Source organism: Babesia microti, chromosome IV (assembly GCF_000691945.2).
Source record: "Babesia microti strain RI chromosome IV, complete genome".
Taxonomy (NCBI): Eukaryota; Apicomplexa; class Aconoidasida; order Piroplasmida; family Babesiidae; genus Babesia; species Babesia microti.
Window position 1 is genome coordinate 225,793 of NC_034969.1, and position 13,909 is coordinate 239,701.

At 34.9% G+C, this 13,909-nt stretch overlaps 4 protein-coding genes across 4 annotated transcripts; 1 reads left to right on the top strand and 3 right to left on the bottom strand.

Moving 5' to 3' along the window:
• On the bottom strand, window positions 211-6,563 carry BmR1_04g05405 (transcription elongation factor SPT6; the record flags this gene model as incomplete). The annotated part of the gene is made up of 13 exons (XM_021482384.1): window positions 211-471; window positions 987-1,244; window positions 1,268-1,339; window positions 1,361-1,534; window positions 1,555-1,666; window positions 1,688-4,842; window positions 4,864-5,016; window positions 5,193-5,355; window positions 5,377-5,804; window positions 6,112-6,260; window positions 6,282-6,363; window positions 6,384-6,505; window positions 6,527-6,563. The coding sequence occupies 13 exons, from the start codon at window positions 6,561-6,563 to the stop codon at window positions 211-213; spliced, it is 5,166 nt and encodes a 1,721-aa protein (XP_021337167.1).
• BmR1_04g05410 (RNA-binding protein 8A) lies at window positions 6,781-7,168 on the bottom strand (the record flags this gene model as incomplete). Its single annotated transcript, XM_012794234.1, has 3 exons — window positions 6,781-6,845; window positions 6,866-7,057; window positions 7,078-7,168. The coding sequence occupies 3 exons, from the start codon at window positions 7,166-7,168 to the stop codon at window positions 6,781-6,783; spliced, it is 348 nt and encodes a 115-aa protein (XP_012649688.1).
• Window positions 7,740-11,099, bottom strand: BmR1_04g05415 (conserved Plasmodium protein, unknown function; the record flags this gene model as incomplete). Its single annotated transcript, XM_012794235.1, has 3 exons — window positions 7,740-10,496; window positions 10,519-10,967; window positions 10,988-11,099. 3 exons carry the CDS (start codon window positions 11,097-11,099, stop codon window positions 7,740-7,742), a joined length of 3,318 nt encoding a protein of 1,105 aa, XP_012649689.1.
• On the top strand, window positions 11,941-13,896 carry BmR1_04g05420 (hypothetical protein; the record flags this gene model as incomplete). The annotated part of the gene is made up of 1 exon (XM_012794236.2): window positions 11,941-13,896. The coding sequence occupies one exon, from the start codon at window positions 11,941-11,943 to the stop codon at window positions 13,894-13,896; it is 1,956 nt and encodes a 651-aa protein (XP_012649690.2).
• Between the last annotated feature and the right edge of the window lie 13 nt (window positions 13,897-13,909).

Consider the following 13,909-nt stretch of genomic DNA (forward strand, 5'->3'; position numbering starts at 1 on the left):
AGTATGTCTAAGAGAAAAGATAGCCTATTTGTTTATTTTAAAATTAATTCCTGTAAGATCTTCCAAACAAGTATTATACTTGTATTTATACGTCTATATCATTAAAAATTCTCGTAAAGTACCACTAATTTAACAAACTATAACATTTTGAAGTCTTCTATAGTGAAATATATCCAAATCACTATTCTATCTAATAGTTTCCCCTTATAATCAATAGTTTTGACGGCCGTAAGGCTGATACCCCCAGCCTTGAGGTGGAACTTGCTGATAAAGCTGTTGCGGTGCTGGGCGATAGTACGGTTGATTATGTGGATGCCGGTACCTGTCCATTTGCCCCTCAGCATGCGCTACAGTCTTGTCCATACCCATCTTCTTCATCTTTTGATTATTGTACATTTCAAGTTCCGCGTTCCTGTTCCAATATCCGGTCTCCTTCCACCAGTTTAACAGTGACTTGAGCGTGTTCTCGCTCTAAGTTAGTCATTTATGCAATGATTTAATTGATTGGGTGTTATTGTACTTTTATTTAACATTCATTCATGGCCTGCTTGATATATATTAACCATATATAATAATACAGGTCGATTCCTTAACAATGTGTGCTGAATTGATAGATATGTATAATATAATTTCCTCTATGAAATCATTGTATATTGCATAGAATTTTGTACATATTTACATTCATTTATACCCTTGTGTTTTGAGTATACAGATACAGCAGGGGTAATGTTTTGACTTTTCTTGAAAAAATTATTGTATTATGGGGAAATTTACAATGGAATGGACTGGATTGAATTTACATTTAAATATTATACCAGTGTAATATTTTTTATAATAAAAAAGAGGGAAATGAAAGTTATGGTTCATAGCTACTCCATAGGCATAATCAAACAAGTCAAAATATATGTACATGTATATTAATAATGACGGTAAAGTAATTGCACTAGCAGTATAATTGTTAAATATATTTTATGTTTCCAACTTACATGAGTCCACAAAGTAAATTTTTTGTGGGATACGTAAATAGAATCCTTAATGGTAGGTATACTTTTAATCATGGCACCAGGCGGAACCACAACCAGCGCGAATCTCAAAGGATGATTAACATTTTGAGTTCCCCCTTGTACCACTCTTCGTTTTGGGTCGGGCGGGCATAAAGCCCATGAAATTGAATCCGGTTTCATAGCACATTCCTGTAACAAATCCCTCTCCACCTTTGCAACATCGCAATTTGACCTATACCTCTAATATAAGAAAAATGACTTACTGGGTGCGAGTAGATCTCCTCCAAATTTACCTTGAGCGTATCGCATAACTGGGCAACAATTTGATCCAGGCTCTAAAATCATCGCCTAATTACCATAAAAGATTCCCCGTTTATCACTAGTTCCTTACCCAATTCGCCAGGACTTCGCTGATTGGATTCGTGTATAGTAAAACTAACACAATTAAATGGGTCGCTGCATGTTTTCATGATGAGATTCAACTTGTCAGATTGAGGCAAGGGCAAGAAACAAGATTGGCCAATGCAAATCTGTATAAGCATCTACCCACCTGTTCTTGACGAAGGTATGCGATAGCCTTTTTTACCGGCCATGCACGGTATAAAGGGTGGCGAATTATTCGCTTGTATTGTATCTTTGGTTTGAGGAACTGATCAATTTCACTGAATCAGCAGGTTACTTACAAGAAAGCGCGCTTCCGAAGTATAGTAACATCAAATAAACATAGGGGGGAAACGAACTTCTCTACTCCCATCTTACTCAGCTTGTCGTAAAACTCATACAACAGTCGCTTAACCATTTGAGTGGTTACCATCACCTCCACCCTAAAGGTATAAGTGTCAAATTCTATCCTGGGCCTGTATTCAATTCGGGAGATTCTTGATGGCAACTGTTCATTCAAAATGGATTCAGCTTGGCGGTTAATTGATAAAGATGATTTCAGCTGTTTAAAATCGGCCACAACTGCAGTAATACCACTGGGATAAATCCTGCCCCTGATCCCAACCTCATTGATACTTTCAATCTTGCAATGCACTGCATAACCGGTTTTAAAGGTCATTGGATTTTCTTTCAAAGAGGCGTAGAAGATCGTTTCATAGTTGGGAGAGTCATATTCAACATTCATAGATGAAAATGGATGTACCAATTCATCCCTAATAAGATTCAGGTGTTTAAGTGCCCGTAGCACGGCAAATTTATCCAATTTGGAAGTATATTCCTTGGCTAAGATGGACAAATCAACAGAATCCAAAGCAGTAGAACCATTTTCATTAACCAATGAAATTATTCGCTTTGCCATGCCATAATCTTCTGGACCAATGCGAGTAAATCCAAAAGTCGAACCATCGTAACTTTTGTACCAATCTATGCCATCGCTGATCTCAGTCGACTGAGATGGACAATCCGTAATTTTATCAATGGGATCTCTTATGAAACTAGCGCAGTTTTCATATACACAATTACCTATACCTTTGATTTCCAATCCATAGTGTTTGGGATCTAGCAAATTCCTATAAAGCGGGCCCTTAGACATGGCTTGCAAAATAACCTGAGCTTTCCTAGGTCCAAGACCCGGGACAAACTGCAATACACCGCGCGCATGGTGTTTTTCACTTAACTCTGCTAATGAAACCCCACACCTGCTAACTTCAATAACGCACTGCATTTCCAAGGCCTTTAGTAGCTTATTTTTTGGTATCACATCCTGTATTGGATGCAATTGCAACTCCAGTAAATGGTTAGTGACACCATCGTTCCACAAATTAACAATCTCACTGCATGGTGACTGGAAATATCTGACCAGACCGATAGACACCAAAACTTCCTGTGGATAAATGGTACCAAACTCCTTCCTACACTTGTCACTTGAGGCATAAATCTGAGGTATTTTTGTGGGCACAATTTCCACAATAAATTTTTTATCTCCATGGGACAATCGGCTGCTTAGCTTGTCAGAAAGCACTTTATATACATTGTAAGAATCTACACTTGTTATTCCAACCAACAATAATGATACTTTGTACTCCAAAAACTTCTCCACAATATCATTAATCTCCAACTGCGAATTGGTACTGGCAGAATCCGTATATTGTATATTGCTCATATCTCTCCGTACTCCAGGCCCAACTATAAAGTAGTAACAAAAGTGTTGAATGTAGAAGCCATTATAGTCTACAAGAGTTATAAATAGCCCTGAATCATTTCCAACTGCAGATGCTATATTTTGCTGTTTTAGTGTTGAGAGTGGGTTGTGTTTTTGGTAAAATTTATCGGTGTCCAAGTCAAAGTGCCAGTGGAGCATCGCCTTGCAATACTGGATGACCAGGTTTTGCCCCTCCCTAATCAACTTATCAGATGCCTCCCTTCTGAACTTAATTAGCAATTCCTTCAGTAACCGCCTAACTATCTTATCCTGGATATATGTTAATATGGGTAAAAATTTTTCTCCGCCAAATTTCTTGTTGAAATAACTAAGATATACTATGCTTAACTTGTCAATGACATTTTCTCTCCATCTACTATCTGATTTTTCTGCTTCAACTAATGCAAAATGTTCGCGGTCAATTAGTGATTTACCGTCTTCATATTCTTGTTTCAAAGGGCCGGAAGGTCCGTCTTTGGTGGTTTGGTACCTTTCCTTCCATTGCCTCAGTCTGTTGCTATAGCGCTGACTTCCCCAGTAAATGTTTTCACTATCAATCAACGGGTGGATCACTAATTCTATTAGCCCCTTGTCCTTCAAATTAAGTACCTCAAGGTACAAATATCCAAGGCTTGTGTTGCAAAGCTGTTCCCTTAGGTTATTCAATCGAGACCAAATATTAGTGTATTGCGTTGGGTATGTATAATTCGTTTTTGAGGCATTTATGAGCATGCGAATTGGAATTTTAAGCAACCTGGATGGAAGCCAATTGGGGGACGAAGGGTCAATTTGATTTTCACCCAATGGCGTGGTAATTGTTGTGATACTAGCGCTGTGCATATACAATTCACGCATAAACCTTCTAATACCAAGTTGTGTGGCTAATCGTTTTGAATAATATGTTATTAGGGCGTCTAGCACCTTCCTTCCACTGTTAAAAGGTCCAGTTTGGAACTGTTCACACCACTCTTCTACTTGTTGTGATATAATTTCATTATCAGATGATATATTACTCGGGTAAGCTGTGCTATAGTTCTTACTGGCGCGGTTTGTAATTATTTTATCCCACTCTTCAATGCAATTTGCTTGGTCGATATACAAGTTATTACAATCATCATCAGTTTGGGCGGAAAATTCCACAGTTTTTGATAAAACTTGAGCAAATTGTGAGGGGAGGGGAAAATATTCGTTCCAAGACTCGTTTAAGTTGCCAATTTTAATGCTTGATATTATGTTCAGTCCGGAAATTGCTTCGGTAGGCCTGGCAATTGTGGTCTTTGAATGTCCAGGCTTGTCGGTTTGTGGTTGAATGGTGGATTGTTCTATGATATTATTCTGATCTTCTTCATCTTCATCGTTTATAGTGAAGTTACTATCGTCCGATTCATCATTCTCAACCTGGTCTTCACCAAAAATGTCATCCTTGTCTATTGCCACAGATGAATCATTTTTGTTAGCATTTTGCATATTAACATTTGTTTTTTCATCTACTGGGCTATTATTGGTAATAAGTTCGGTGGCATACTGATTATCGATCTGCGGGTAGTGTATTGATAAGAAATATTTTACATCTTCCAAATCAGTAAAGTCACTGAAGTTAGTCAATATTTTATCAACATCTGCAGGTAAATCTTCAATTCCATTGGAAATTATTGTATCATTTAACTCATTTAATATCTCTTTGAGACGATACCACTAAATTAACGGAATTCCTACTTCAAGGTCCAAATCATAAATCTTCCATATCATGGATTCAGTTAGTGGAGGTGATAATAGGTGCATTTTTTGGCATATTATGTAGGCAGGCTCTAGTTTATGGTTTAATATCCACATTATCACTAGCTCCACTTTGGTTTTTATTTCATTTGACTAAATGATTAATGTTTTATATTTTAATTTGATAATTTTTTTAAAATTATCAAAAATCTAACGAACTTTAATCAATTTTCAACCAAAATTTAGATATTTCTCCAAAATTTTGGTCATATTTCTTAAACATTGTTTGCGTTTCAAAATATATGATTTTAAAATTTGTCTATACTTACTATATCATCGGGAAAAATAGTGACTGTTTCGCCAAATGAATCAATATATCTCTTTAAGACATTTTCAAATGATAATTCCTCTGGAAATTGTTTGTTAAGTGCCCCAATAATCCATGCAGATTCATTTACAATGTCCTTGATCTCAACTGGCAGTTTCCTGTTTCTGTGTCAATTGTTCATTTACCCATAGGCGAGAGATAATCGCTCCGGCATGTCAGCATTGCAAATTGCCTCGTCTTCAGCTGTCATATATTCCCTAATAATCTCATCAGGTTCGGCAATGTGCGATAATGTAGATAATTTGCGCAGGCCTTCGGTCTTCTCGGGGGACTCGTCATACTTATCTTCATTGTCCTGATATTCGTTAAAGTTTGGCTTCCTATTCTTTAGGATATTGATAACAAGTTCTACATCACCAAAACATTCTGCGATGCTATTCCACATGTCGTTCATGTGGATTTCATTGTCAGCATAGTCATCTTCAAGCCATTCATCTTCTTCATAGTCGTCACTCAAGTAACGGTCATCTGTTGCTTTACCCTTAACCTCATCTCTGTCACTATCTTCATCCAATGTATCTTTGTTTTTTTTTCTTAGACGATGTTTTACGGCCTAAATTATATACGGTATATAATATTTGTATCTAATCAAATTCATTTTGATAAATTTCAGTTATCAAAGCATACAATTGAACAGTAATTTAATGAAATGAACCATTTGTTTATGTAAAGGTTATAAAATGATCAAACTTTCAGTTATTTATGAAAACAACAAACACAAATAGAGGAAATACACAGATACTTAATGTATTTAGGTGTAATTTCCAGAAACAATTCAATGTATTCTTAATTTTAACGTGGATAAAGATTGAATTTTGACAAATGATTTGGCAAAATTGTAATAAATATAGTTTGTTTACCTGTTGACCAGTATTCTCTGCGATAAGTGACAAATCGTCGTCGTCGAGTTGGTTATTGACCTCGTAATCCTCATATTCTTCACTCCTTCCTCCATCGCTAAGTTCCTCTTCATCATCCACCTCATCTACAATGAACCCCTTCATCTCATCTATTTGACAGCAGCTCTTACCATCAACTCCACCTTCATCTTCGCTGTCATACGATCTCCCTGCTGAATCAGTAACAGAAGCTTCATCATCAAATAATGAATTCTATATCAGTTTAATCTCACATCTTTATCATTATCATCGGTGGAAGATTTAACCTTCTTCACCAAGGAACTGCCAAATCTTTCAGTTTTTTTCTTTCGCTTTGCTAGTTCATCTCCGTCCTGCCTATGCGATTTTCGTTTCTCTGCATGATAAATTTAATTACTTTTTTTCTTTATATCACTGACTTTGCTCAAACCCATTGCATAACAACACGAGTCACCTAGTGATATGTCGACCCTACATAAGCATCATACTTGCACTAGGTACGGATATATTGATTTTTTAAGGTCAAAACTAAACTAGAAGTAATTTCTATACAATTAAAATAATTTAAAATTTTTATCTGATTGCGATACTGAGTTATGCTGATTGAAATTTTGAAATTGTGACAAAACCACAATTTTAATCACTATTTCACTAGGCTTTAACAAAAACCCATCCAACCTCCACATTTTTACCTAACAGTTCTTTTCCATTCATCCCTAAATCAACGATTTATTACCCTTAATGGCCTCAATTGCCTGCTCTTGGGATCCAAATTCAATTAGCGCATATCCCTTTACATAGCCGGTCCTTCGATCCAAATTTAAGTGCAGATTTCTAACAGTGCCGAAATTTTCAAAGGCATCTCTCACATCCTCCTCCTGTGCTTCTTCGTGCACTCCCCTAACTACTATAATCCATCCTTCAACAGCTAATTTAATCGCAGCTTACATTTAACAGGTATTATGTTTGGATCTGGAAGAAGTGATTTATCGATCGTAATCTCTTCCAGCTGATCGTAAACATCATTATCTGTTTTCATACTCAAGTCTAATAAATCTGGGATTCTATAATAGGCCCCACGACACTAATCATTATAATATACTATGTATGGTAACCTATGTACTATGCGTAATATATTTGAAAAACTAAAGTCATTTTTAATGCATCAATACCTAAATATTTCAACTATTTCTAATTTCTAGAAGTTATCGTAGATTGTTGCATAAAATGCCCTGCTTGATACGCATGACCATAGTTTATCAATGAAAATTTGTGTTTTTAAAACATTTTAAGTCAGTTTAATTTATAGTCTAATATTATCCATACACAATTCGGTAGCTGTAAAATTTTGATCCACTACGCCATATTCAATTCAGTTCCTAATGACCAAATGCACATATCACACACATTAGAGATATTACTAGGGCAATGTGACATGGTTGAGCTACAAAATTAGAAATATTGTGAATTATGAATAATATACAGACAGTTGGCTGATATATAATGATAACAATTGTAAATCATTTTAAATAGCTAAACTATATATATTTATTTGTTTTCAACCAACGAACGAAGCACTGAACTAGCTCCAAAATTGCTGTGATAAACAATCATTTATTTAAAACCATAGAGGATTCTGGTGATATATGACCATAAAAGATTGTTGGGAAGTATAACCTCGTCATCTTTTCATTGGTAAACCTTAAAAATCCAGAAATCTTAAGCGTAAGCAACCACTTATTGAAAGAATCATCATGTTTAAAAATAAACGGTGGTAGATTTTTAACGCCCTCTGCCTTGGGGATAAACTCAATTTTCAACTTATTTTTCACAATATCGCATGAATAATCACTGGGTTTGATAGTAACCTCCGGTTCAGAGGTGTACATTGTTAGGTGCAATGTGATAGCCCCAGGTTTGGCCAATACGAATGGAAATTTGGAGTTTTTCATAATCTTGGACTTATCCCCTACTATATTCAAAGTATCCTCTCCAGAACTAACCTTGTAGCAAAACGATTTGAATTCAGCACAAGCAGTTGAAAAGTCCTTCATCAAAGGAAGGATAAAATCAAAGCGCTCCTCATTCTTAGTGTACCTACGGACGTATAATCTGATTCGACGGTCATTTACAAATATTAGTACTTCAACATCTGCTTTTTTAAATAACAAATATGGATCTTTAGAAGTGCTGCTGATATACAATGCCACATAATTGGATTTAATTACAAAAGCCCTCCTTCCACTATCATTGTTATCAGATGTTTTAAAGAGTTTTATTGGGAAAACATACTTTTTGAGTCCATTTATGTTATCGCTATTGACTGAGTTACCAGATATAAATCCAGCCAAAATCAACGCCGATTTCCACCTTACGAATTCCTTCGGATTGGTGCAATCCAAAGTAATTCTGCTCCTATTTCCATGCGTAGACGTGGATTCCATAATAATTTCCCGTTTTTCCTCATTTATAGAAACTTTTGTTGATGAGCTTACGTATGTTATCAATGGCTCCGAAACGTCATCATTATAGTCTTTGAACAATTGCATTTGGCCTTTGGTCACCACACAAGCTTGTTGATTAATCTTGCCAGAATTGGAACGGTAAAATTTGCCATCATCGTTATTCATATCATTTTGTTGCTCATTCAACCCATGTTCCACTAGATTGTTTTTCCAATAATCAAAGTCTTGTTTAGTAGGTAGGGAAAATATGAACATTTCATGTTCCTGTACTTCACCTTTGATCAGAATGGCTAATTCATTCTTAGAAGCGTCGGCGATAAATACGCATTTGTCAATTTCAACACCTTGGGATTCGTTGGCCATATCGACAAATTTAAAGTAAATATAACCGTCTCGTATAATGAACGGAGTTATACTAGACTTAAATAATTCATCAGATTCATTCTTATTAATTGTTTCTTCTTCAGATGTGTTTTCTATCTCTTGTTTATCAGGAGGTTCTTCGATTTCACTGGGCACTTCATGCCATTCACCTAATTCGAGTAGTTGATCTAGCTGTTGAATATCAGTCTCGTTTACACTAGTTAAGTAATAGGTTTGGTCAGTAGATGCAGTTATAAAATTATTTTCCGCATGGTAAACGGCATCAACCACGACACTATCCACTTGAAACCGTTTTAGCGAATATAAGTGGCCAATATTACACTTTCCATGCATTGAATAATAATTAAATGCAACATCATCAAAACTATTCACATTATTTAAAATATAGTCCTTGCAGCTAATAACCATTGGATAAATTTTAGAATCTGTTGAATATACCAGTAGAATATTAAAGTCATTGTTATAGAAGAGTGAGCCCACAATTTCTTGTGTTTTGGTATATAAAATAATAGGCAATTGAAAACAGTCATTTTGGGCAATCCCGCCAAATACATTACATCCATTTAATAGCACCCTAGATAAACAACCATTGTAGCACAATGCAAAATAGAGGCGGTTAAACTCATCTTCATTCTTGGTTATTATGTGTAAATGGACCCATGAAATGTTTTTTTTTGTGACAATTTTAAACATATTACCACTAGAAGTCACCGATTCAATTGCATTCACCGGCAATTCCATATATTCAGATTTACGTCCGTTGGAATCGTCAATATTATATCTTTCATCATTGAATATGCATATTTTGTCTGAACATACACAAATATTCACATTATATTCATTTTCCTCAAGACTCACATTATTTGTATTTGAATCAGTAACGATGTTATTATAGGTACAATAGTCAGCTAGCTGGCATACGTACAAATATACATAGCACGTGTAGTAGGGGTTAAGTATTTGAGCACGTGACTTACTCATAGTATTTCTAACTGCAACATCCTCAATTTTGGATAATAATTTAGTAACTACTGCTTTATCTAGTTCGTATTGTTGGGTTTCATTTATTATCTTCAGTGAACTATTGAAATCCTGATACTGGTATGATTGCGATGATGGAAGCTGGTGCAATTGTTTATTGGCCAAAGACTGTTGGTATTCCTGAACAAGTTTTGATTGCATATGTATGTCATTTGACAGGTGAAGTATTTGTTTCTGCAAACACTGGACCATTTTGTTAGATCCATTGAAATTGGTACCACTAATCTTTGCATGCTCTATTACATCATTCAATTGCTTAATCTCCTCACATTTCCTTTGGCACAGATTTTTATAAGTAAGCAGTTCATTTTCAAGTTGGATAATGCACTTCTTCTTAACATCATCCATTTGACACATATGCATTGCAAGATCTGTAATATCTTCTCTTTTCTTCAACTTGCAGCTTATATCTGTATTGTTAATGGGTGCCTTGGCGTTAGATTGAACAGCGGAAAATCTATCTCTTTCATCCTTAACCTAAGTTAATCATCTATTTTACATGATATAGTTCCGTTAAAAGCTCTTGATATTTAGTTTCAAGTTCAGAATTCCTAATCTTTAGTTTGTAATTGATTTGATAACTCTGATTGGCATCGGTGTCTTTGGATAAAATTAAGTTATCCATTTGTACAATCTTAGCCTCTAATGACTTAATCGTATTCAAATAGGTTTGAGATTTGTTATGTGATAGTTGTAAATCCGACTCAAGCTTTATGATGTAATCATTAAGATTGGCGATATCCTGGAGCAATTTATTTTGGGTTTGATCATTGAGTTTCGAATTATTATCAAGTTTAGAGTTAAGCTCCTCGATATTATTGGTAAGCCGAATAATTTCCAAGTGTTGGCTCTCAATTACAGCCTCGGCATGATGGAGCGAATTAATATCCCTATTTGTGCTCACCATATCAGAATGGCGGTTCAACAGCGATACATTATATTCATGGGCTATATATTTATTTACATACCATCTTTTAACCGTTTAAAAAGCTCTGGATTACCAAAGTCACAACTCATAGGCTGTAGTATTGAACTTGGTGATAAACCCACCGTGCCATCATAAGTATCGTTTGTTGCCATTGTATCCGTGACTATTGCATAACTACAATTAAAGAACAGTTTTAACCTAGTTGGTTTAATGGTCTCACAATGTGTAGATTGGAATTGATGATTTCTCTACATGTTAAAACCAAGTATTATTGCACCCCATCAGTTCTATACTCTATATTTTATTACATGTGTTATAAATAGCCTCGATTTTCTTTTGAAAAAATTTCTAACAAAATATAATAACTTGATCTTATACAATTGGGCAATTGTCTATTGACATTTTAATAAGCTTTCTAAATCTTGCATTTATGCTTCCCTCACAACAAATCACTCATCACTGAAATCAACTACTAATGTCCACACTAATTTAATATATCCGTTAACACATTGACTTTAATATTAGATTTATCTATATCTAAATTTGTGACTTTTTAAAATGCATATGATAACAATTTAGACTTGACCAAAAAGTTTTTGGAGGTATATATAAATTACATAATCAATAAACTAATTTTATAATTTAAATGCTCATAATATGATGCATAGTGTCTTTCATACAATTAAAGTGTGATTATGATGTAATGCAACCGTATGCCCTATATCATATATACACGAGATCTGTTGCATCTAGCAACTATCCCTTACGTAGATTCCCCAATTTTGAACTCAAATCTAGTGCACACTTCAATGAAATACATGGAATTAGTATCTTTGTATATAATACCGGAATTTAGCTAAATGTAGTACCAATTAATCCATGTAATTTTGTCTATAAATATATTCGTTTATATTTCAAGTTACTCGCGCACCCACATGATTACATAATCAATACGGCTCTAATACGAAGTTATTTTTAATGATTTCTCATTAAATGTTCACAAATATGGGATTAGACTTTGCAATGGATGATTTCTCAAATGTAAATCCTGCTGGAAAACCTCTTCAACTACGCTCAGATAATATTTCATCACTAAACAATAATAAAAATGCTGATATTGTTTATCAATCACCTAGCAACAATATTAGTTCCAATACTGGATATCAGAAGGTTAAGTTTAAGGATATTTTTGACACCGATACTTCAGCCTCAGCTTCAACTTCAGATACCGAAGCCGTTAAGTCTGTTAATGGAAATATGAAAAAAGCTATCAGCGTTTCGTTCTCTGATTTGGTGTTACAGGAAAGGGCTAAATTGAGGACCAAATTTAGACAAAATACTTCACTTACACGATTCGACCAGCATCATAGCTCACAGCATACCAATACTAAATTTACAAATTATACTATTACAAACCCTAAGAAACAAAGTATAAATAAAATTTCCTCGCCAGAGAAAGTTTTAAGACGCTCACCATCGACAATAGATGCACTGTGTGATGATTCAGTATCAGTAATAAATGAAGAAGAGGAGGAAGAAGAAGCAAATATTTCTAAAGTAATCTCAACTCCTACACGTTACATACATGCATCAAAAAAAATCAGTGTATATCCATCATTCACTAGGAGATTATCCAATAATGCTACATTGTGGATTTCCAAGAGCAATAACAATTATGTAACCTTCAATAAGAATCATTTGTACAAAAAATTCAATCTCAGTAGGAGGATGCGGATCAAACGCCTGATGAATATGGAATCAAAACACTTCTCCATAACTAAAAATCATCCATGGCATTCGCAAAATAATTTAAGATCAGATGAGACATCTGACAGTATCACAGAAAAAGTTAATAAAGATGGCATTGATAATAGGAATGATTTGGGTTTTTGTAAATCGTGCAATGTGTATTGTGGAAAAATTCGAACACTCGAAGCAGATTTGGCAGTAGAAAAACAACATTTCGAAGAAATGTGCAAATCTAACTCTCAATTGCAGCAAAAACTAGATAACGCATTTGAAACAATTGAAAAAATGACTAAACAACACAACCATAAATTGAATATCAAGGAGTCTAAAATACGGCAATTGGCTGATAGGAATATGGAGCTCCTCAAGCGCATAGAAATTAATATTAACGATATTAATTACTTCAAAAATTGTTTATTAGACAACCACAACAATCTAGAATCTTTGCAATCTAAGTTGAACGAACTCACAAATGAAAACGCCGATCTATCATCATGTGTGGATAATTATAAGGTTGAAAATGAAAAGTTGATTAAAGACTGTAGTTACTACAAAAAACAGTGCATGATTATGAATGATAAATATTTACAACAACAATCCACGATAAAATTGCCACAAACACAAAATTTATGCCCAACAGTAACACATATCGAAACTTTAGTGCCGATGGCAAAAGTCACAGAAAGTGTCACTGCCGACACTTTCACTGATGAGACTGCTAATGAAATTGTCACTTATTCTAAAGACATCGAGATCAAACTGCCTACTTTTATGAACATGTCTGGATTCGATAAAAGCATCTTCCCATCTTTTATACCCAGCAATTCCGCATTATCCTCAACTGATACAGATGAACAACACTCTTATCACCAAAAAGATTGTCAACGCGGTGACAAGATGGGAGTGCTTAAGAAGATTTGTGATATGGATGAAACTGATATAAACGATCTTGCCGATAATGTGGCAAACAAATGTATTGTCAACAGGAATCTCGACGATAGTAAATATAACCAGCCAAAACTGTCTCCGCTTCCTCCGTTACTTCCGCCTTTGCCTGCAAAAATTACCGAAAACCCCCCTACAGAAATCCCATACAATCCTACTACTAGGTGGATTTTGGATAGGGTAAGCAGACCTTCGAATTTAGAAAGCTTGTTCAAACTCCAAGACAGGATAAGGGATATGTCTCTTCGGATGTGATTAGTGACTTTTT